This window comes from Doryrhamphus excisus, linkage group LG10, assembly GCF_037039965.1.
Source record: "Doryrhamphus excisus strain RoL-2023G ecotype Guam linkage group LG10, RoL_Dexc_Guam_v1.1, whole genome shotgun sequence".
Taxonomy (NCBI): Eukaryota; Metazoa; Chordata; class Actinopteri; order Syngnathiformes; family Syngnathidae; genus Doryrhamphus; species Doryrhamphus excisus.
The window spans coordinates 6,359,256-6,376,949 of NC_136366.1; the positions used below are offsets into that span (position 1 = coordinate 6,359,256).

Here is a 17,694-nt window from a genome sequence, read left to right on the forward strand (position 1 = left end):
TTTTAGACTTTATACACAACTACAAAAAGTTGCAAATTTAGCATTTTGAAAACTTAAAATGTGACCATTAAATACTTACTCTGAGCGTTTTGATATAATTGTAATGTCATTACGCCTGCAAAAGAATCCTTACTAGTAAATGTAGATTATTTTTATATTTAATTCTACTTTATGCTGACGGATTTTCCACTATTGGCGGTAGGGTGTAGTTTCGTGGAGATGCTCTAGAGGCGCTGTCGGGTTTCGCGAACCAGTGAGTAGCGCTCTTGAGTTGCTTTCTCTTTGGTTTTGACCTTTCACACTCGTCTCCACGCTGCTAGTGGAATGTGGTGGAAAAACGTGGACAGTTTATTTAATGTCCTTTAATTCGTTCAACTATTAGTTGGCACTTGTTCTCCCTAGGCTGGATTTTATAGCGTTCGACTCTTCGAGACACTGACACGGTAAATAAACTGCTTTGTTTTGAAAGTGAACTAGCTAGCTAATGTAGACTCCAACTGGTACTCCTCAGCTAATATGTAATAATGGTGGCATTTTCTACATTGGTTTAAACGGGGTTTTAATGTTATTCCAGTATTTCCTGAACATTTTAAACTAACTATGACACTTCCAGATGGGGAAGCCGCCCAAAAAGAGGAATATTGCAGACAAAGTCCGCAAGGTGAAAACGTCTACCGAGATCAAGAATAACCCTTTTGAGGTGAAAATCAACAGGAAGAAATTCGAGGTGCTTGGGAGGAAAAGCAAGCATGATGTGGGCCTTCCTGGGGTGTCCCGGTCCAAATCTATCAACAAGGTGAGACCGAAGCACCGCCATTTAAAAAAAAAAAAAAATATATATATATATATGTATATTATTACAAACTTCAATTACAAAACAGTATAAGCAGAATCCCAGGAACATAAAAGTGCAATTCTACAGAACAATATCAACATAAATAAGAAAGTAAATAACAAAGAAAGGAATGTGCGAGGGATATTGCTTGAAAATAGAACAAAATAAAAAACAATAGAAAACATGTCACTTAAGCTTGTTAATATGAATTGTTTTTAGAACGTTCTCCAATGTATGAAAGGCTTTCACTGCTTTTCTGTTTTTGATTATCAGCTGCAGTGTTTCATATAATATTTTCAGTTCAGAAGAAAACTGGTGAATATTTGGCTTACATAACATCACTCTGCATTTGTGAATATGGGATTTTTCTAATAAACAAAGACATTTCACAGCATTCTGCAAATCTTTATGAAGGTTACATTGTAGAAACAAGACCATTTCCATTTTGATGTCAATGAGTGTATTGAAAGATATAAAAAGTAAAATAGAAACTTGCTTCCAAAATGCTCAAGAAATGGGACATTCGTAGAATAAGTGCCTTATTGATGAAGGAGTTTCTTAGCAATGAGATGCCTACCCGGTGATTTGTTGATGTCCCCTTTGCAGTAATGGCGGCAGTTGACCAATCTAGTGTTGTCACGGCGTCCTTCATTGAAAGAGTTTTATTTCATGAGGACGATGAACAATATAGCAAGACTGGGGTTCTTGAAAAGCAAAAAAGATTGTTTGTGGAATCAGACTGGCTCGTAGTCTCCCGCTGTGGCGAGCAGCAATGCTCCCTGCTCCTCGTCCATGGGACTCAAGTTGTTCGGATGACTTTCCACAGCATCCCACTGTGCGTGGACATTCTGGCGAGGAGAAAAGGGGGGCCTGTATGGCTGCTATTCTCTTCTTAAACATCAAAATGCAAACCCTACATTAGTGAGTAGCTGCTGTTGTGGATATAATGTGAAAAGAAATAAAATAAAAAAAATTGTAATGCGAAATATAGTCACAAAACTAAGTATATGATATACATTTATGTTTGTTTACTGTGTTATTTTGTGTCTGGAGGGCTCTAATAATGTAAAAAAATATATATATTTAGAAGGTCTCAAACAGGTTTTCAAACAATGTTCCATTTATACAGAATGAATCCAACTGGGTGGACATTCACTAATTAGGGCCGGGTCTGGAACCTAATGAACCCAGATAAGGGACTTCTGTATAGCTCGTCACAGTTTCCCGACACTTAAATCTTTGCGTTTTTCTTCTTTTTCTGGCAAAATGTCCATCAGAGAAAAGAAACCCTCCTGAAAGAATACAAGCAGAAGAACAAGTCCAACAAACTCATCGACAGGCGCTTGGGAGAGTACGACTCTAAGATGGATCCAGAAGACAAGATCCTCCAGAGGTTTGCCATGGAGAGACAGGTTGGTCATGTCGTCTTGTGCTTTCTACTTTTAAAGTCTTTGTGCTTTAATCAACGTGCCACTTCCAGCGTGCCCATGAGAAGAAGGACTTGTACAACCTAAATGAAGAGGAGGAGTTAACCCATTATGGACAATCGCTGTCTGAAATAGAGAAGTTCACCGACTTGGTGAACAGCGATGACGAGACAGAGGAGAAGGGCCTTTTGTCAGGTGGGTGCACGCCATCAACAATATACTGCATCTGATTGGTTTATGTGTTTATTCCACCACAGGAGATAGCTCATGTTACACATCATGGTATCAGTAAAGGTTGGTATCGGTATCGGACAATATCGGCATATCGGTCTTGGGCCAAAAAGCCAATATCGAACATCTCTATATTGTATTGATATTGTTTTTTTCCCTGGGTAAGTATTCTGTCAAGGGTGTTCCCAATAAATTAAGTTGTGGAAATTAGTTTGTTTTAATTTGTATCTCATAATTATGACATCCCTGAATAAGTTTTGACGTCATACTTTTGATTTTGTCATAATTCTGACTTTCTTATCTTATAGTTGACTTTTAATCTCATAATTCTGACTTTACGTCTAAAATTATGACTTTTTATCTCGCAATTGTGACTTTTTAATGTCATAATTATGACTTTCATTGGTGGAAGCGGGCTTCCATTGATGAATAAAATGAATGCAATATATATTTTTTCCCTCATAACAAAGTAGTTTATTAAAATTAATGGTAACATATAAAGAAATCCACCCCCCCTTTCGTATTAAATGAAGGAATTCAATTAATTTGGTATCCATTTAAATGTAACATTCAAAGATTATACAGTTATTGATCTTGCTTGTTTACATTGCCATTTTACAGTTTGATAGTTTCCTTTTTGTAGCAAGACAAAAATGTTATAACTTTCCACATGTTAACGTCCACTTGCATTGATGCAAACAAAAAAGCTTCCTTGCTTCTGCAGTATGTAATACTACCACCTACAGGACTGGAGGTGAACAGCATGCACTTCATAGTTTGGAATGATTGCACTGCCCACTTCCCCCATTTCATAAAAATATACTGATGGTTCTTTTAGCTGAGCTGACGGCTGCCCACTTTGGTGGGGGAGGCGGCCTCCTCAGGAAGAAGACCTCTGGGGAGCAGCAGGGGGAGGAGGGAGCGCCGAAAGCCAAGTCCAGACTAGAACTGATTGAGGAGCTCATCCACAAGTCCAAGCAGGAGAAGGTGAGTGGACTCCTTATTCTCCTTGTAGCCAGTGACATCCAGCCAAATAACATGTGATGGCTTCCTTTTCTTTAGAGGGAGCGACAGGTGCAGAAAGAGGAGGCGCAGGAGCTGACAGAAAAGCTGGATAAGGATTGGAAGAGCATCCAGGCTCTGATGGTGCAGAAGAAGCCCAAAGCTCAGCGGGAGGAGAAGGAGGAAGCGGACAAACCAAAGGTAGATAAGAGGGCACGTTGGCTTTTATTGATTGAACCTGTTCACTTTTCCTCCTCCTCCTCCTTCTCCTGCAGCTGGAGGACTATGACATGATGGTGAGGGAGCTTGGCTTCGAGATGAAGGCTCAGCCCTCTGAAAAGATGAAGACCCCTGAGGAGCTTGCCAGGGAGGAGCGCGAGAAGCTGCAGAAACTAGAAGTAGGTTCCCAAAATGAGCAGGGCCTCCCCATTCCAGAATTGTAAGATCAGATGGTTTAAATTGGAAACAGAATTAATCAGTTCTAGTGTCAAACTGTGGCCTTCCTGACCTTAAAGGGGACCTTTTATGCTTGTTTTATGCCCTTTGTATTGAGTGGTGGACTCCTGTAGAGCAGCTACACACCTTCCAAGCCTTCCAGATCTTCCAGAATCTGCACCTATTCCAGCTGGATTTCCTTGGCTTTCCAAAACCGTTTCATTTATTCCACTCATTGCCCGTCTCTGTGATTGCCCACCCCACTGTGATTGGTCCCACTCAGCTTGTGTACCCAGGCACGCCCATATAAGGATGTAACCGGCTGGATGGAGCAATGCACCAACCTCCTGCTCTAAAACTTTGTTCTAGTTGAACGTGAGAATACAACATTCTAGCTCCAATTAGCGTCCAGAAAAGGGGAGGAAGCATCTTAGGTCCCCTTTAAGTAACATAACGTTTTAGCCATCACACTTCCATGTCGTCCCGGTTACTCTATGGTCATCATCATTTTTCCAGGCTGATCGTCTGAGAAGGATGATGGGAGATGAAGAGCAAGCGGAAGGTACACAACATCAGAGCCACTTGTCTGCCGACGACCTCAACGACGGCTTCATCCTGGACAAAGACGACAAGAAGACTTTAGCCTATCAGGTGAGCAAATACTCGAGGAACACAGCAGAGTGAACAGCGTTTCTAACTTCCAAACGACTCTTAAGGATGGCAAGTGGAACATCGACGAAGAGTTGCTAGAAGACGACAACAAAGGTGACGAAGAGGGAGAAAGTAGTGAGGAGGAAGATGAAGATGAAGAAGAAGAAGAAGAAGAGGAGGAGGAGGAGGAGGATGTAGGCAGCAGTGAGGAAGAGGATGGTCATTCAGACTTGGAAAGCGAGCGGGAAAGTGAAGCAGAAGAAGACGAGGCTGAAGCGCTCAGCGCCAAAGCAGAGAAGAGCCTGAGCGAGGAGGAGAAGAAGGCCCAGCAGGAGGCAGCCAAAGCAGAACTTCCATACACGTTTCCTGGTAACTCGTACTTCAACTCACACGTCATCTTCTGGCCATCATCCACAACACACGCCTTCCTCTCTCTTCTCTATGTGCCTTCTAAAGCTATGAAAACAGATCATTGATGCGTGGAATGGGACACACCCACTGTATGAAAAGCCCTTCAAAAAGCGCCAACAATGTTTTATGGCTTTACTGTACAGTACATGGAGTACAGCCATGTAGTATATAACACTTACATTCAGCTCATTCAGTGATAAATGAGGGATCGCTGTATGTTCAATTCATTCATCAAACATTCCCCCTCTCCCACTCTTTCAACTATTAATAAAAGATAGGGGATGCTGTTTTCAAGCATCAAAATGGTCAGATGAACTCCAATACAGATGCAGTATCAGCCTTGTCAATGTAGTATTCTGTGTTGGTTACACATGTCGGTACTTGGAGCTTTTGTTGCAGGTTTAATTGATCTCACAACTGGCACGATAATAATTGGCTTACCTATATTACCACAGCGGGCTGCACGGTGGGCGAGTGGTTAGCGCACAGACCTCACAGCTAGGAGACCTGAGTTCAATTCCACCCTCGGCCATCTCTGTGTGGAGTTTGCATGTTCTCCCCGTTCATGCATAGGTTTTCTCCGGGTACTCCGGTTTCCTCCCACATTCCAAAAACATGCTAGGTTAATTGGCCACTCCAAATTGTCCATAGGTATGAATGCGAGTGTGAATGGTTGTTTGTCTATATGTGCCCTGTGATTGGCTGGCCACCAGTCCAGGGTGTACCCCGCCTCTCGCTCGAAGACAGCTGGGATACGACCCTCGTGACGATAAGCGGTAGAAAATGAATGAATATTAGCATAGCCTACAACAAGGTCATTTGTCTAAAATGGCGTATATTTGCTGTGTTGGATAATACCAATGGAAAGATGACTATGGGGGTGTTATATCAGGTCTGGATAACTCTAATCATGTTAAAAAGTGTTCATGTTTTGTTACTTGTAGCTCCCGAAAACTACAATGACCTTGAAAAGCTGCTGTGTGGCCACACCCCTGACAACCAGCGCCTCATTGTGGCCAGGATGCAGAAGTGCAACCACCCCAGTTTGGCAGTAGGAAATAAGCTTAAACTGCAGGTACGCAGCGGCTCCATGCTCCTTGTACTCCCATGTGGTGCTCGACGTCACCAGTAACCAACACGACATCTGTCCCAGAAACTAGTTGGCTTCCTGTTGGACTACTTTGGAGAACTGGCCCGCCGGAGTCCTCCTCAGCTCGCCGCCACTGACAAGCTGATCCCGTGAGAACTTTATCCAACAAATTGAAATACTTTTGTTCTGTGTGCACTGAATATGTTGCTTTGCAGAGAGCTCTACACTCTGTGTCAGATGTTTCCAGAAGAAGCCTGTAAGGCCATGCAGACCATCATCGGGGATGCTGCTCACAGCATGGAGGAAGTGGTGGAGGTCAAAGGTCATGCTGCTTTCCCAACACTGGACATGGTATTGACTATTTGTTAGCTAAACCGTACTTACTTATTCATTGTAGACTTTTATTCAGCGTTAGCGTCCATTGTCAGAGCTTCATCTTCAGCTTCAGCTAACAGTTTGCCATTCATTGGTCAGGTGTCGGGCGGCACGGTGGTCGAGTGGTTAGCGCGCAGACCTCACAGCTAGGAGACCAGGGTTCAATTCCACCCTTGGCCATCTCTGTGTGGAGTTTGCATGTTCTCCCCGTGCATGCGTGGGTTTTCTCCGGGTACTCCGGTTTCCTCCCACATTCCAAAAACATGTTAGGTTAATTGGCCACTCCAAATTGTCCATAGGTATGAATGTGAGTGTGAATGGTTGTTTGTCTATATGTGCCCTGTGATTGGCTGGCCACCAGTCCAGGGTGTACCCCGCCTCTCGCCCGAAGACAGCTGGGATAGGCTCCAGCACCCCCGCGACCCTCGTGAGCAAAAAGCGGTAGAAAATGAATGAATGAATGGTCATGCGTCATCCACATCTGATCTATTTGTGTTGTTGCTAGGTTACAGTGGGAGTGGAATGTTAGCATCTATTATTGTTTGTTTATTGTCCGACATCACATTTTTTTTTGTCTTTAAGCTCATTCACCTGAAGGTGGCGGCTTTGCTCTTTCCCACGTCGGATTTCCGACATCCTGTCACGACACCGGCGCTCCTTTACATCGGCCAAGTTCTTACTAAGGTACACAGCACACGTCCACTCGGTCACCCACATCCACCTCACTAGCAGCCATCTTGGAGGATTTTGACAGATCTTTCAAGGCACATGGATTATTATCTCCAAGGGCTGCCACTTCTTTCTTTGTCCTTCCTTTCGTAGTCAGTAGTAGAACACGGGAACGTCGCAGCAAAATGTCACTTTTCAACAACAAAAAAGGCTTTTTGTGAAAAGATGCGTTCACTTTGCTTGAAATGTCACCATATTTAGCCGTATGTATCAAAACAACTTTGCCACACCATAAACAACCCACAAATATGGTTGTTTAGCATGACAGTAACCGCATATTTATATTTATCAATATAATACCATGAACTATTTACACTTTTCACATTTGGATCTAAAGTGTGTGCGCAAGCATGAACATTTCCTGAAAAGTGTAGACCTTGTGTACGCTACACAGCCCCATGCCACGCTCTACTACATGGGAAAGATGGATGCCGGGCTCTTCTAAAATGCACTTCTGCCCCCTTGTGGCCGTTGTGAAACCTGTTTCAGGTTGAAAAAACGTACAAATACGTTTACGTTCATGTAGAAAATCCCAAGCATCGAGAGTGACGACTAATGTCGTTTGCAGTGTCCGGTGAGGTCATTACAGGACGTGACGTCAGGCTTAGTCCTGTGCTGTCTCGCTGTGGAGTACGTCTCCTTCTCCAAGCGTTTCCTGCCCGAGCTCCTGAACTTCCTGGCTGGAACGCTGCACCTGGCCGTGCAGGACAAGAGCTGCCCAGGTAGCCGCCACTGGTTTGTGCGTCATGTCTGGATGCCAGCAGAGAGATTATAGTCCAATGTTTTGGTTGCAGGTTACGCCGTCGTTCCGCCCTTCAGGTCCTCAGGGAGGCACACGGATCTGCTGGTGCTGTCAGACTCGGAATCCTGGAAGAGCTGGGACGGGAAAAGTCAGCTCCCGCTTTCTGCTGCACAGCACCTCTCACTGAAGACTGACCTCGACCGTGATCACTTCAGGTATTGACCACGAACACAGGGAAATGTACAATGTTGGTGTTGTCGCCGCATGTACGAAGACGGCAAGGCTTAGTGTTGGCCGTCTGGTGTTTACCTGCGTCTCCATGGAGACGCTTTAGCCTTTTCAACCACGGTGAGCGGCCAGCAGGCGATTTCACGCCACAGCTTTTGTGTGGGCCGGACCGCACAGCTCGCTAAGATGACTTTGGTAGATCACAATATTTCTTCACCCCCATGTCTGGGAACCTTTTTCCTAACTAGAAGTGGAAGGAGGTCCGCACTCGATACTCAATACCCAATACTGAATACGCAGTACTGAATATTCAATACTGCCTCCATGCCGTTGTTGTCGTTCAGGTTGACATGTGTGTCCGCCTGCATGGACCTGCTGAAGAGATGCTGTCTGCTCTACCGCGACCTCGTGGCCTTCACGTCCATCTTTCAGCCAATCAGGAGGCTGCTTTCACAACATCTCTCCTCTCAGTTGTTACCCAAGCCTTTACAGGTCAGTCCTTTGTTACCTCCGCCAAGCTTTCCTTGAATGGGCTTTTGGATTGGAAGACATTATTTTCCCGTGCACATTTTTGTGGTGTAAAAACAGAGATGATTTCAAAATCACCAATGAAATAAATACTTTTAATTATTTATAACTTTTATATTGGATTTTCTTCCTATAAAGCAATTTTTAAAAATCACTCACACGTGACAAATATTACAGATATTCTTAATGAAATGTAATATTTGAATTGTTACACGTACAGTAAATATATTTGATATTATAGGATTTTCTTAGCCTACTGTTTACTGTCATGTGTAACGTGACACGTATCCCACGGTGGAAAAAAACACATATGTGTAACATGACACGTATCCCACGGTGGAAAAAACACGTATGTGTAACATGACACGTATCCCACGGTGGAAAAAACACGTATGTGTAACATGACACGTATCCCACGGTGGAATGAACACGTATGTGTAACATGACACGTATCGTACGGTGGAATGAACACGTATGTGTAACATGACACGTATCGTACGGTGGAATGAACACGTATGTGTAACATGACACGTATCGTACGGTGGAATGAACACGTATGTGTAACATGACACGTATCGTACGGTGGAATGAACACGTATGTGTAACATGACACGTATCGTACGGTGGAATGAACACGTATGTGTAACATGACACGTATCGTACGGTGGAATGAACACGTATGTGTAACATGACACGTATCGTACGGTGGAATGAACACATGTGTAACATGACACGTATCGTACGGTGGAATGAACACATGTGTAACATGACACGTATCCCACGGTGGAATGAACACGTATGTGTAACATGACACGTATCCCACGGTGGAATGAACACGCATGTGTAACATGACACGTATCGTACGGTGGAATGAACACGTATGTGTAACATGACACGTATCGTACGGTGGAATGAACACGTATGTGTAACATGACACGTATCGTACGGTGGAATGAACACGTATGTGTAACATGACACGTATCGTACGGTGGAATGAACACATGTGTAACATGACACGTATCGTACGGTGGAATGAACACATGTGTAACATGACACGTATCCTGGATGGATGACATTGTATTGCAGGAGCTTCAAGCGGAGATCCTGGAGGTCATCAGCAGCGCTCCTGTTGCCCACAGCCGCTTGGTGTTTGACAAGAAGAAGCCCGTCCCTCTGAAGCTGCTGACACCCAAGATTGTGGAGGTGTAAGTGGAAACATCACAAACATGTGATGCTGAAGGTCTAGGAGCTTTGGTTTTGCTAGTCTGTACTGCTTGTCTTTCTCCAGGTTGGACTACGGCAAGAAGCGCGGCTTCACCAAGGAGCAAAGGGAGGCGGAGCGCGTGCATCACAAGTACAAGAAGGAATTCAAGGGAGCGCTGAGGGAGATCAGGAAGGACTCGCGCTTCCTGGCCGGCGAGAAGCTCAACGAGGTCATGAGCAGGTAACATATCTTCAGGGGTGGGAAGCCTTTCACCACTTCCCGCGGATTCCCGTGACCTCCTGTCTGCTCTTGTTTCTTTGCAGGGATGCCGAGAGGAAGAGGAAGGTGAAGGAGCTCTTTGGCAGCTTGGCCACGCAGGAGGGAGAGTGGAAGGCCATGAAGAGGAGGAAGACCTCTCTTCAACGCCGCAAATAACCCAAGTGTCATTTTCTTTTTATTGCGTCTTTATGATCGTTTCTGAAAAATAAGACACATTTGGGACAAAATGTCATCTTCATCATCTCTTGATAGCAAAGGAAAAAATCTTCCTCTCCATGAACACGATCTGATTGTGGGCCACTGGCAGCAGCACGCCACTGCTGCTGAGGTTGGACGCCATTAGCGTCAATAGAAAGTTCTTCACCCACAAAGTCACGTGGTTGGATCCCATTGGCACCTTACATGGAACAGTGGAGCTTCAGGTTGTGCAGGGGCATCCAACGGCATCTGGCTACGTGGAGATGTGGCAAGGCTCTCGACTGAAGGTCCTCATCTGTGTGGTTTTGAAGGGACTTCTTCCAGAGGAATAAGCTCACTCTTTTGGATCATCTTGAACCTCCCCTCATCTCATGTAAATCCAACTGAACTGAGAAGAACATTTGGGGATGGATGTTTACAAAAGCAGACGTCACTTTCAGACAGTGGATGACCTCCGTGAAGACAAGTCCACCTCCTGGAGCAACATTCCAGTCGCCTTAGAAGCTCTGGCTTCTAAGGTGTCTGTGAGGTATGGAGGGGTCAAGCTGTGGTGAGAAGGATTTTGAAATGGATAATTTGGGGGTTGGGAAGCCAGTGGAGGTTTTTAAGGACAGGGCGATGTGTTCACTAGGGGTGTGAATCTACAAAAAGGATTTGGCTTTATTCCTTCTAGGCACTTGGCAGTAAATTCTACTTAAGTGCTGTTTGTCTTTTTTACTATGCAACACTTCATCATTCTTTTTGCCATCTTAACACAGCAACAACTTTCCCGTGGCTATGCAATTCCAATAGCAGTGGTTCAGTCAAACAATTAAACAATTACTGCTGTAAAAAATACAGCACAGCAACAACAAAGTTAAAGTGACACTTTCAACAGTGCAGTTTGTTTATATTCCTGTCTGCTAAACATAATGCTAATATGAATGCACTAGCAGCTAGGCTAATACAGTAGTGAGGAGCAGAAAGGAAAACAACTTCGACCCTTTTAAAGTTGTTTCCAAATTGAGGAAGAAGCCAACTGCTCTGCTGTTCTAATGTCACCTGCTGTGGATGAAAGAACACGATGACTAAGCTTTTACCACATTTTATTCCACACTAAAATCCAACTAAGGCGTTTTGTTCATCACTGCTGATAATAGAATATGATACATGAGCAGTGACATCAGGATACCAAAGAATAGCCCAAAAATCCATGACATAGACACTTAGGTGGTTCATTGTGGTAGACACTGTATCGTTCTGTTCCGGCTAGGAGACATTGTATCGTTACTGTTCCGGCTAGCAGACTGTATCGTTACTTTGCCGGCTAGCAGACACTGTATTGTTACTGTTCCGGCTAGCAGACACTGTATCGTTACTGTTCCAGCTGGCAGACACTGTATCGTTACTGTTCCATATCGTTGCTGTTCCGGCTAGCAGACACTATCGTTACTGTTCCGGCTAGCAGACACTGTATCGTTACTGTTCCGGCTAGCAGACACTGTATCGTTACTGTTCCACATCGTTACTATTCCAGCTATTAGACACTGTATCGTTACTGGTCCGGCTAGCAGACACTGTATCGTTACTGTTCCATATCGTTACTGTTCCAGCTATTAGACACTGTATCGTTACTGTTCTGGCTAGCAGACACTATCGTTACTGTTCCGGCTAGCAGACACTGTATCGTTACTGTTCCACATCGTTACTGTTCCAGCTAGTAGACACTGTATCGTTACTGTTCCACATCGTTACTGTTCCAGCTAGCAGACACTGTATCGTTACTTTTCTGGCTAGCAGACACTGTATCGTTACTGTTCCGGCTAGCAGACACTGTATCGTTACTGTTCCAGCTAGTAGACACTATCGTTCTCTTCCAGCTATTAGACACTGTATCGTTACTGTTCCGGCTAGCAGACACTGTATCGTTACTGTTCCAGCTATTAGACACTGTATCGTTACTGGTCCGGCTAGCAGACACTGTATCGTTACTGTTCCATATCGTTACTGTTCCAGCTATTAGACACTGTATCGTTACTGTTCTGGCTAGCAGACACTATCGTTACTGTTCCGGCTAGCAGACACTGTATCGTTACTGTTCCACATCGTTACTGTTCCAGCTATTAGACACTGTATCGTTACTGTTCCGCTAGCAGACACTGTATTGTTACTGTTCCACATCGTTACTGTTCCGCTAGCAGACACTGTATCGTTACTGTTCCACATCGTTGCTGTTCCATATAGTTACTGTTTCGGCTAGCAGACACTGTATCGTTACTGTTCCAGCTAGTAGACACTGTATCGTTACTGTTCCATATCGTTACTGTTCCAGCTAGCAGACGCTGTATCATTGCTGTTCCACTGTAGTTGTTGCTAACACAAAGTGGCAGTGATGACGTTTGGTCCCAAAGCACAACAACACACCTGAGGCACATTTGCTGACGTATCATACGAGTACACACAACCCACACCCGACCATTTACTTAGCTTTACTGTACAAACACGGACGTCATACAGGACCAAAAACGAGGCACGACGGGACTTGGCAGAGCAACACGGAATGTTTGGATCGTCTTCCTCTTTGATGGTCGTCTTCAGTCCGTGTCGTCCTGCCACAGAAGACCAGACGTGGTTATCGTGTGTGTGTACCTCATCCTCTGCAACGTTTACCCGAACGTAAAAGTGTCTCACCTCTGTCACATCGGCGGTGTCTGTGTCAACCGGTGACTCGACGGCATCCTGCACGCCCGCGTTGTCGTCGCCCTGTGGAAGACACACAAACAGGAAGTCTTGCTTTCTGTCCCCAATTCATTCTGGACTGCAAAGCTCCTGCTGTTCTTGACACGCGTCGGTCATGTGGACACGTACGGTACATACACTCTTCTTCTGGCCGCTTATCACTGGGTGGGGGTGCTGGAGCCTACCCCAGTCTCTTCCCCCATCTCACATCAGCGTGTGTTTGCACGGTCAAAATGGCGTCATGACCTTGAGTCTTCCGTCTGCTGCTGCCTTCCTCCTCATCTTCACGCCCGGGCCATCGGTCAGTCACATGATGACAGCGAGGAGCTAAAAGGTGGCTGGCAACCCGTGACAAATGATTCTTGTCCGCTTTTCCTCATCATTGCTTTTTCCAGCCCCCTGAAAATCAATAGCGTCACCCGTACGTCTGTTCCGTGCGTCTGTTCTCTTCAACGAGTCGCAATCCATCGGCATCACATGACGCCTGGCAAGCGCTCTTGTCCTTGCAGCGTCCTTGCCGCGTCATCGTGACAGAAAAACAGGAGCTGGACTGTGAGCCAAATAGCAGGAAGAACAGCTGGACACACCAAAATATTGGGGACGTGGATCCCTTCCCAAGTGGCTTTGTTTTGAAAATTGCTAACGTAATAAGTGGCCAATGTTACGTATGTGCAATATCATCCTAAAATATGTAATATTACGGCTCCTTTAGTGAGATGACACTTGATTATTTGACAATTTGATGTGCAAAATGAGATGATGAAAGTGGACAATAAAGCAGCATTTTGACGAGGAAAATACGACGGTAAATTTGAATTACAACAAGAAAGTATAAAGTGAAACAAAAAGTAACGTAAGTAATATAACTTTACAACCAATAGTATCTCTGGGTGACGTCACCATTCCAGGGAGATGACTTCCCTGTCCTGCCAAATCTTGCAGGGTGTGTAAAAAAACAAGAATGAGTTCTTACTGGTTTGGCTGGATCCTTCTTGACCAATCCGGTGGCTGCGACGATACTGCCCGCCCCTTCCACGGTTTTGTGGGCCACGGCGGTCACGCCGGTTACCATGGTTTGGCCAACCTGACTCACGCCTTCCACTGTTTTACCTGCAACTGTAGAAAGGAGGAGGTATAGAAACCTTATCCCACGTGACCACACCCTCTACGTTCACAAAGCGTTGTGCAAGCCGTGGCTTTGTTCAGCCAGCACGTCTTTCTTGTTGTGCTTCACCTTTCAATGCAAAAGCACGGAAAGCCATTCTTTGGACATCTGGTTAAAAAGCAGGTCACCAGAGGATCACTGCACTGTCATTATTCCCACCGAGGGAGCTTCCAGGAGGCTCCCCAGGAGGTCTCCATGGCTCCTCTGCTTGTTTGTCAAAGCAAGCCTCCCCCAGGGAGCCCAACCAGCCTTACTTAACTATCCATTTCTCCATGGAGAAAACACAGAGAAGATTATTTGGATGCTTTTTTTCACCTCACATCTACAGCATAGATGCACAGACATTATTAGTATATATATATATATATATATAGATATATATAGATACATATACATACACCCAAAAACAGCATAAAATGCCAGAGTTTGAGGGGGGTGATTTTTGACAAAAAACGTAAGGGGTTAGTATGTCGTTTTTTTTTTTCAACTTGTTTCTGATGCACTTTTCTTGCCAAAAAACCAGGGGAAACCACACACTCAAGCATCCAAAAATGGCATAAAATGCCAGATTTTAATGGAGGTGATTTTTGACAAAAAACGAAAGGGGTTAGTATACCGTTTTTTTTTTTTTTTCAACTTGTTTCTGATGCACTTTTCTTGCCAAAAAAACTGAAAAACACACACACACACACACACTCAACAGGGGCCTTACAAGCATCCAAAAATGGCATAAAATGCCAGAGTTTGAGGGAGGTGATTTTTGACAAAAAAACGTAAGGGGTTAGTATGTCGTTTTTTTTTTTTTTCAACTTGCTTCTAATGCACGTTTTTGGTCAAAAAACAGGGGAAACCTCACACACACTCAACAGGGGCCCCAGAAGCATCCAAAAATAGCATAAAATGTCAGAGTTTGAGGGCGGTGATTTTTGACAAAAAACGTAAGGGGTTAGTATGTTGTTTTTTTTCCGTTTTTTTCAACTTGCTTCTAATGCACTTTTTTGGTCAAAAAATCAGGGGAAACCTCACACACACTCAACAGGGGCCCCAGAAGCATCCAAAAATGGCATAAAATGCCAAAGTTTGTGGGCGGTGATTATTGACAAAAAAACGTAAGGGGTTAGTATGTCTTTTTTTGTTTGTTTGTTTTTTTTCAACTTGCTTTTAATGCAATTTTTTGGTCAAAAAAACGGGAAACCTCACACACACTCAACAGGGGCCCCAGAAGCATCCAAAAATGGCATAAAATGCCAAACTTTGTGGGCGGTGATTTTTGACAAAAAACTTAAGGGTTAGTATGTCGTTTTTTTCAGTTTTTTTCAACTTGCTTCCAATGCACTTTTCTGGTCAAAAAAAACACAGGAAGGGCGGTGATTTTTGACAAAATACGTAAGGAGTTAGTATGTGTTTTTTTTTTTTTTCCAAATTGCTTCTAATGCACTTTTCTGGTAAAAAAAAAAAATAATTAAAAAAAACGGGTAAACCTCACACACACTCAACAGGGGCCTGAGAAGCATCCAAAAATTGCATAAAATGCCAAAGTTTGAGGGCGGTAATTTTTGACAAAAATATAATATATATATATATATGCTGTATATACATACAGTAAATATATAATGTACATATATACAGACACTATACACACATACAGTATATGTACACATATGGGTATATATATATATATACACATACACACATCGTGTTATGTACTGTATTAGGGTAACGTAAGGGTCAAGTAAAGTAAGAAGGGGCATACATTTGGGCACCCTTGGTGTTTTGTTGATTTGAATACCTTTAACACTAATTATTGGAACACAACACTAATTATTGGAACACAACATCAGTTTGGTGAGCTCCTTGACCCTTGACCTGCATACACAAGTGACGCCAATCATAGAAAGGGCATTTAAGGGGGTCAATGGCAAGTGGCATCTTCTCTGAAGAGTAGCACCATGCTAGCCTGAAAACAACTAGGGGAAGGATACCAAAGCTAGCTCAGAGGTTTCACTCTGAGGAACATATTGAGGAACTGGACGACCACAGGCACAGTTCTAGTTAATGTATGTATGTATGTATTCTGTATATTTCAGATGTTTTAATAGGATTTACAGTGAAGAAATACCTGTAGTGACGCCATCCTTTGTTTTGGTACCTGAAAGAGAGTAGGAAATAGTTGGTGATCCAAACATGAATGGTACATGACAGCATGCATGGCTAAATGGTACATGAAGCATCCTGGTTGTCTACACAGTAAACAGGAGTTGACTTCCTGCCATGATGGCTTCAGCATTGCCTCATCCATGACGGCAACAGCATCAGTCATCTTTTGCTTCACGCTGCTGATGCGTGGATGTGTGGATTTCGAATAAAGCGTCTATATATCGTTGTGGGGTACATGATGTTGTTTTGAAAATCCCATGGAATTCTGGGGAGCGATATATGGTGAGGGAGGTGTCCCGGGAGTTGGCTCATCCTTTTACTTAAAAAAACTACTTTTGTAAAAAACGGTGTTGTATCATAAAATAAAATAGCTATTTTTTTTAAGACAATATTAGTAAAAAATACAAAATATAAACGAAAAGTGCAGCTAAAACAAAGGTCAGCGTAATGAAGTCGAATATGTGGATGAGAAGCAGCAGCACCTGATGCTAATAAATGAACGGACGCACCTACAAACATGACCCCATCCTTGGTCATCTCAGCAGCTCCTGTCACCGACTGCTTGGTCTTCTCTGCGGCGGCCACCACTCCTTCCTTGGCTTTGTTCAAACCTTTCTTCAGAACGTCCATGTCTTCGTGTGTCTTCTCGTCTCGTCTCCGCCAAAAGCACTGACGGAGACGCTCACTGCTCACTCAACGACGACAGCAGCGCTCTACTTTTTCCAGCGGACGTATATTCATACCACCTGTAGGACTTCTAAGTGAGGGGAGAGAGCCCCAGTGGGTGTAGTCGCTAAATAAAAGCACACGCAAGCCGTGTGGGGGCGTCTAGGAATATATACACGATATATATATATTTTTTCAAATAGACATACACGCACCCCTTATGTGTAACTCGCCGTCACTTCCGGGGTGAAGTTCCCAGTAAAACCGGTTCGCTCGGCCGAAAACTCCCTCCACACGATGGTGTGCGCGTGTGTGTGTGTGTGTGCGTGTCCACGATCACACACAGACACGCCTCGGTGATGGAGGCACACCCGCGCGCACACGCTGATAATGAGGCATGACGTGTAGCTCCGCGTGGACATGGGACGCACAAGTCACGAGGTCATGTTCATTTCAATGAAAACATTTGACGTTTCACACCGTGTTGATTAACATAAGTCATATTGATATATAGTTGCCACTAAATATGGCAACAAAAATTCAAAAGTCTATTTTATACCATGAATATACTGTATGTTATAAAAATGAACATAAATCTAATCTGGCGGTCAATTGCAGATTGG

At 44.0% G+C, this 17,694-nt stretch overlaps 2 protein-coding genes across 2 annotated transcripts; one reads left to right on the plus strand and one right to left on the minus strand.

The window, feature by feature from the left end:
* The first annotated feature begins 274 nt into the window (after positions 1 to 274).
* nop14 (NOP14 nucleolar protein homolog (yeast)) lies at positions 275 to 11,924 on the plus strand. The gene is made up of 19 exons (XM_058054428.2): positions 275 to 443; positions 614 to 796; positions 2,113 to 2,247; positions 2,316 to 2,457; positions 3,332 to 3,480; positions 3,556 to 3,696; positions 3,771 to 3,893; positions 4,447 to 4,581; positions 4,647 to 4,950; positions 5,937 to 6,067; positions 6,146 to 6,231; positions 6,298 to 6,433; positions 7,040 to 7,141; positions 7,755 to 7,908; positions 7,981 to 8,143; positions 8,501 to 8,648; positions 9,771 to 9,889; positions 9,973 to 10,128; positions 10,212 to 11,924. Exons 2-19 carry the CDS (start codon positions 614 to 616, stop codon positions 10,321 to 10,323), a joined length of 2,619 nt encoding a protein of 872 aa, XP_057910411.2. The 5' UTR covers positions 275 to 443; the 3' UTR covers positions 10,324 to 11,924.
* LOC131105961 (uncharacterized) lies at positions 11,434 to 17,432 on the minus strand. The gene is made up of 6 exons (XM_058054544.2): positions 17,287 to 17,432; positions 16,915 to 17,162; positions 16,368 to 16,397; positions 14,057 to 14,199; positions 13,036 to 13,107; positions 11,434 to 12,953 (listed from the first exon to the last, which is right to left on the minus strand). The coding sequence occupies exons 2-6, from the start codon at positions 17,033 to 17,035 to the stop codon at positions 12,939 to 12,941; spliced, it is 381 nt and encodes a 126-aa protein (XP_057910527.2). The 5' UTR covers positions 17,036 to 17,162; positions 17,287 to 17,432; the 3' UTR covers positions 11,434 to 12,938.
* Between the last annotated feature and the right edge of the window lie 262 nt (positions 17,433 to 17,694).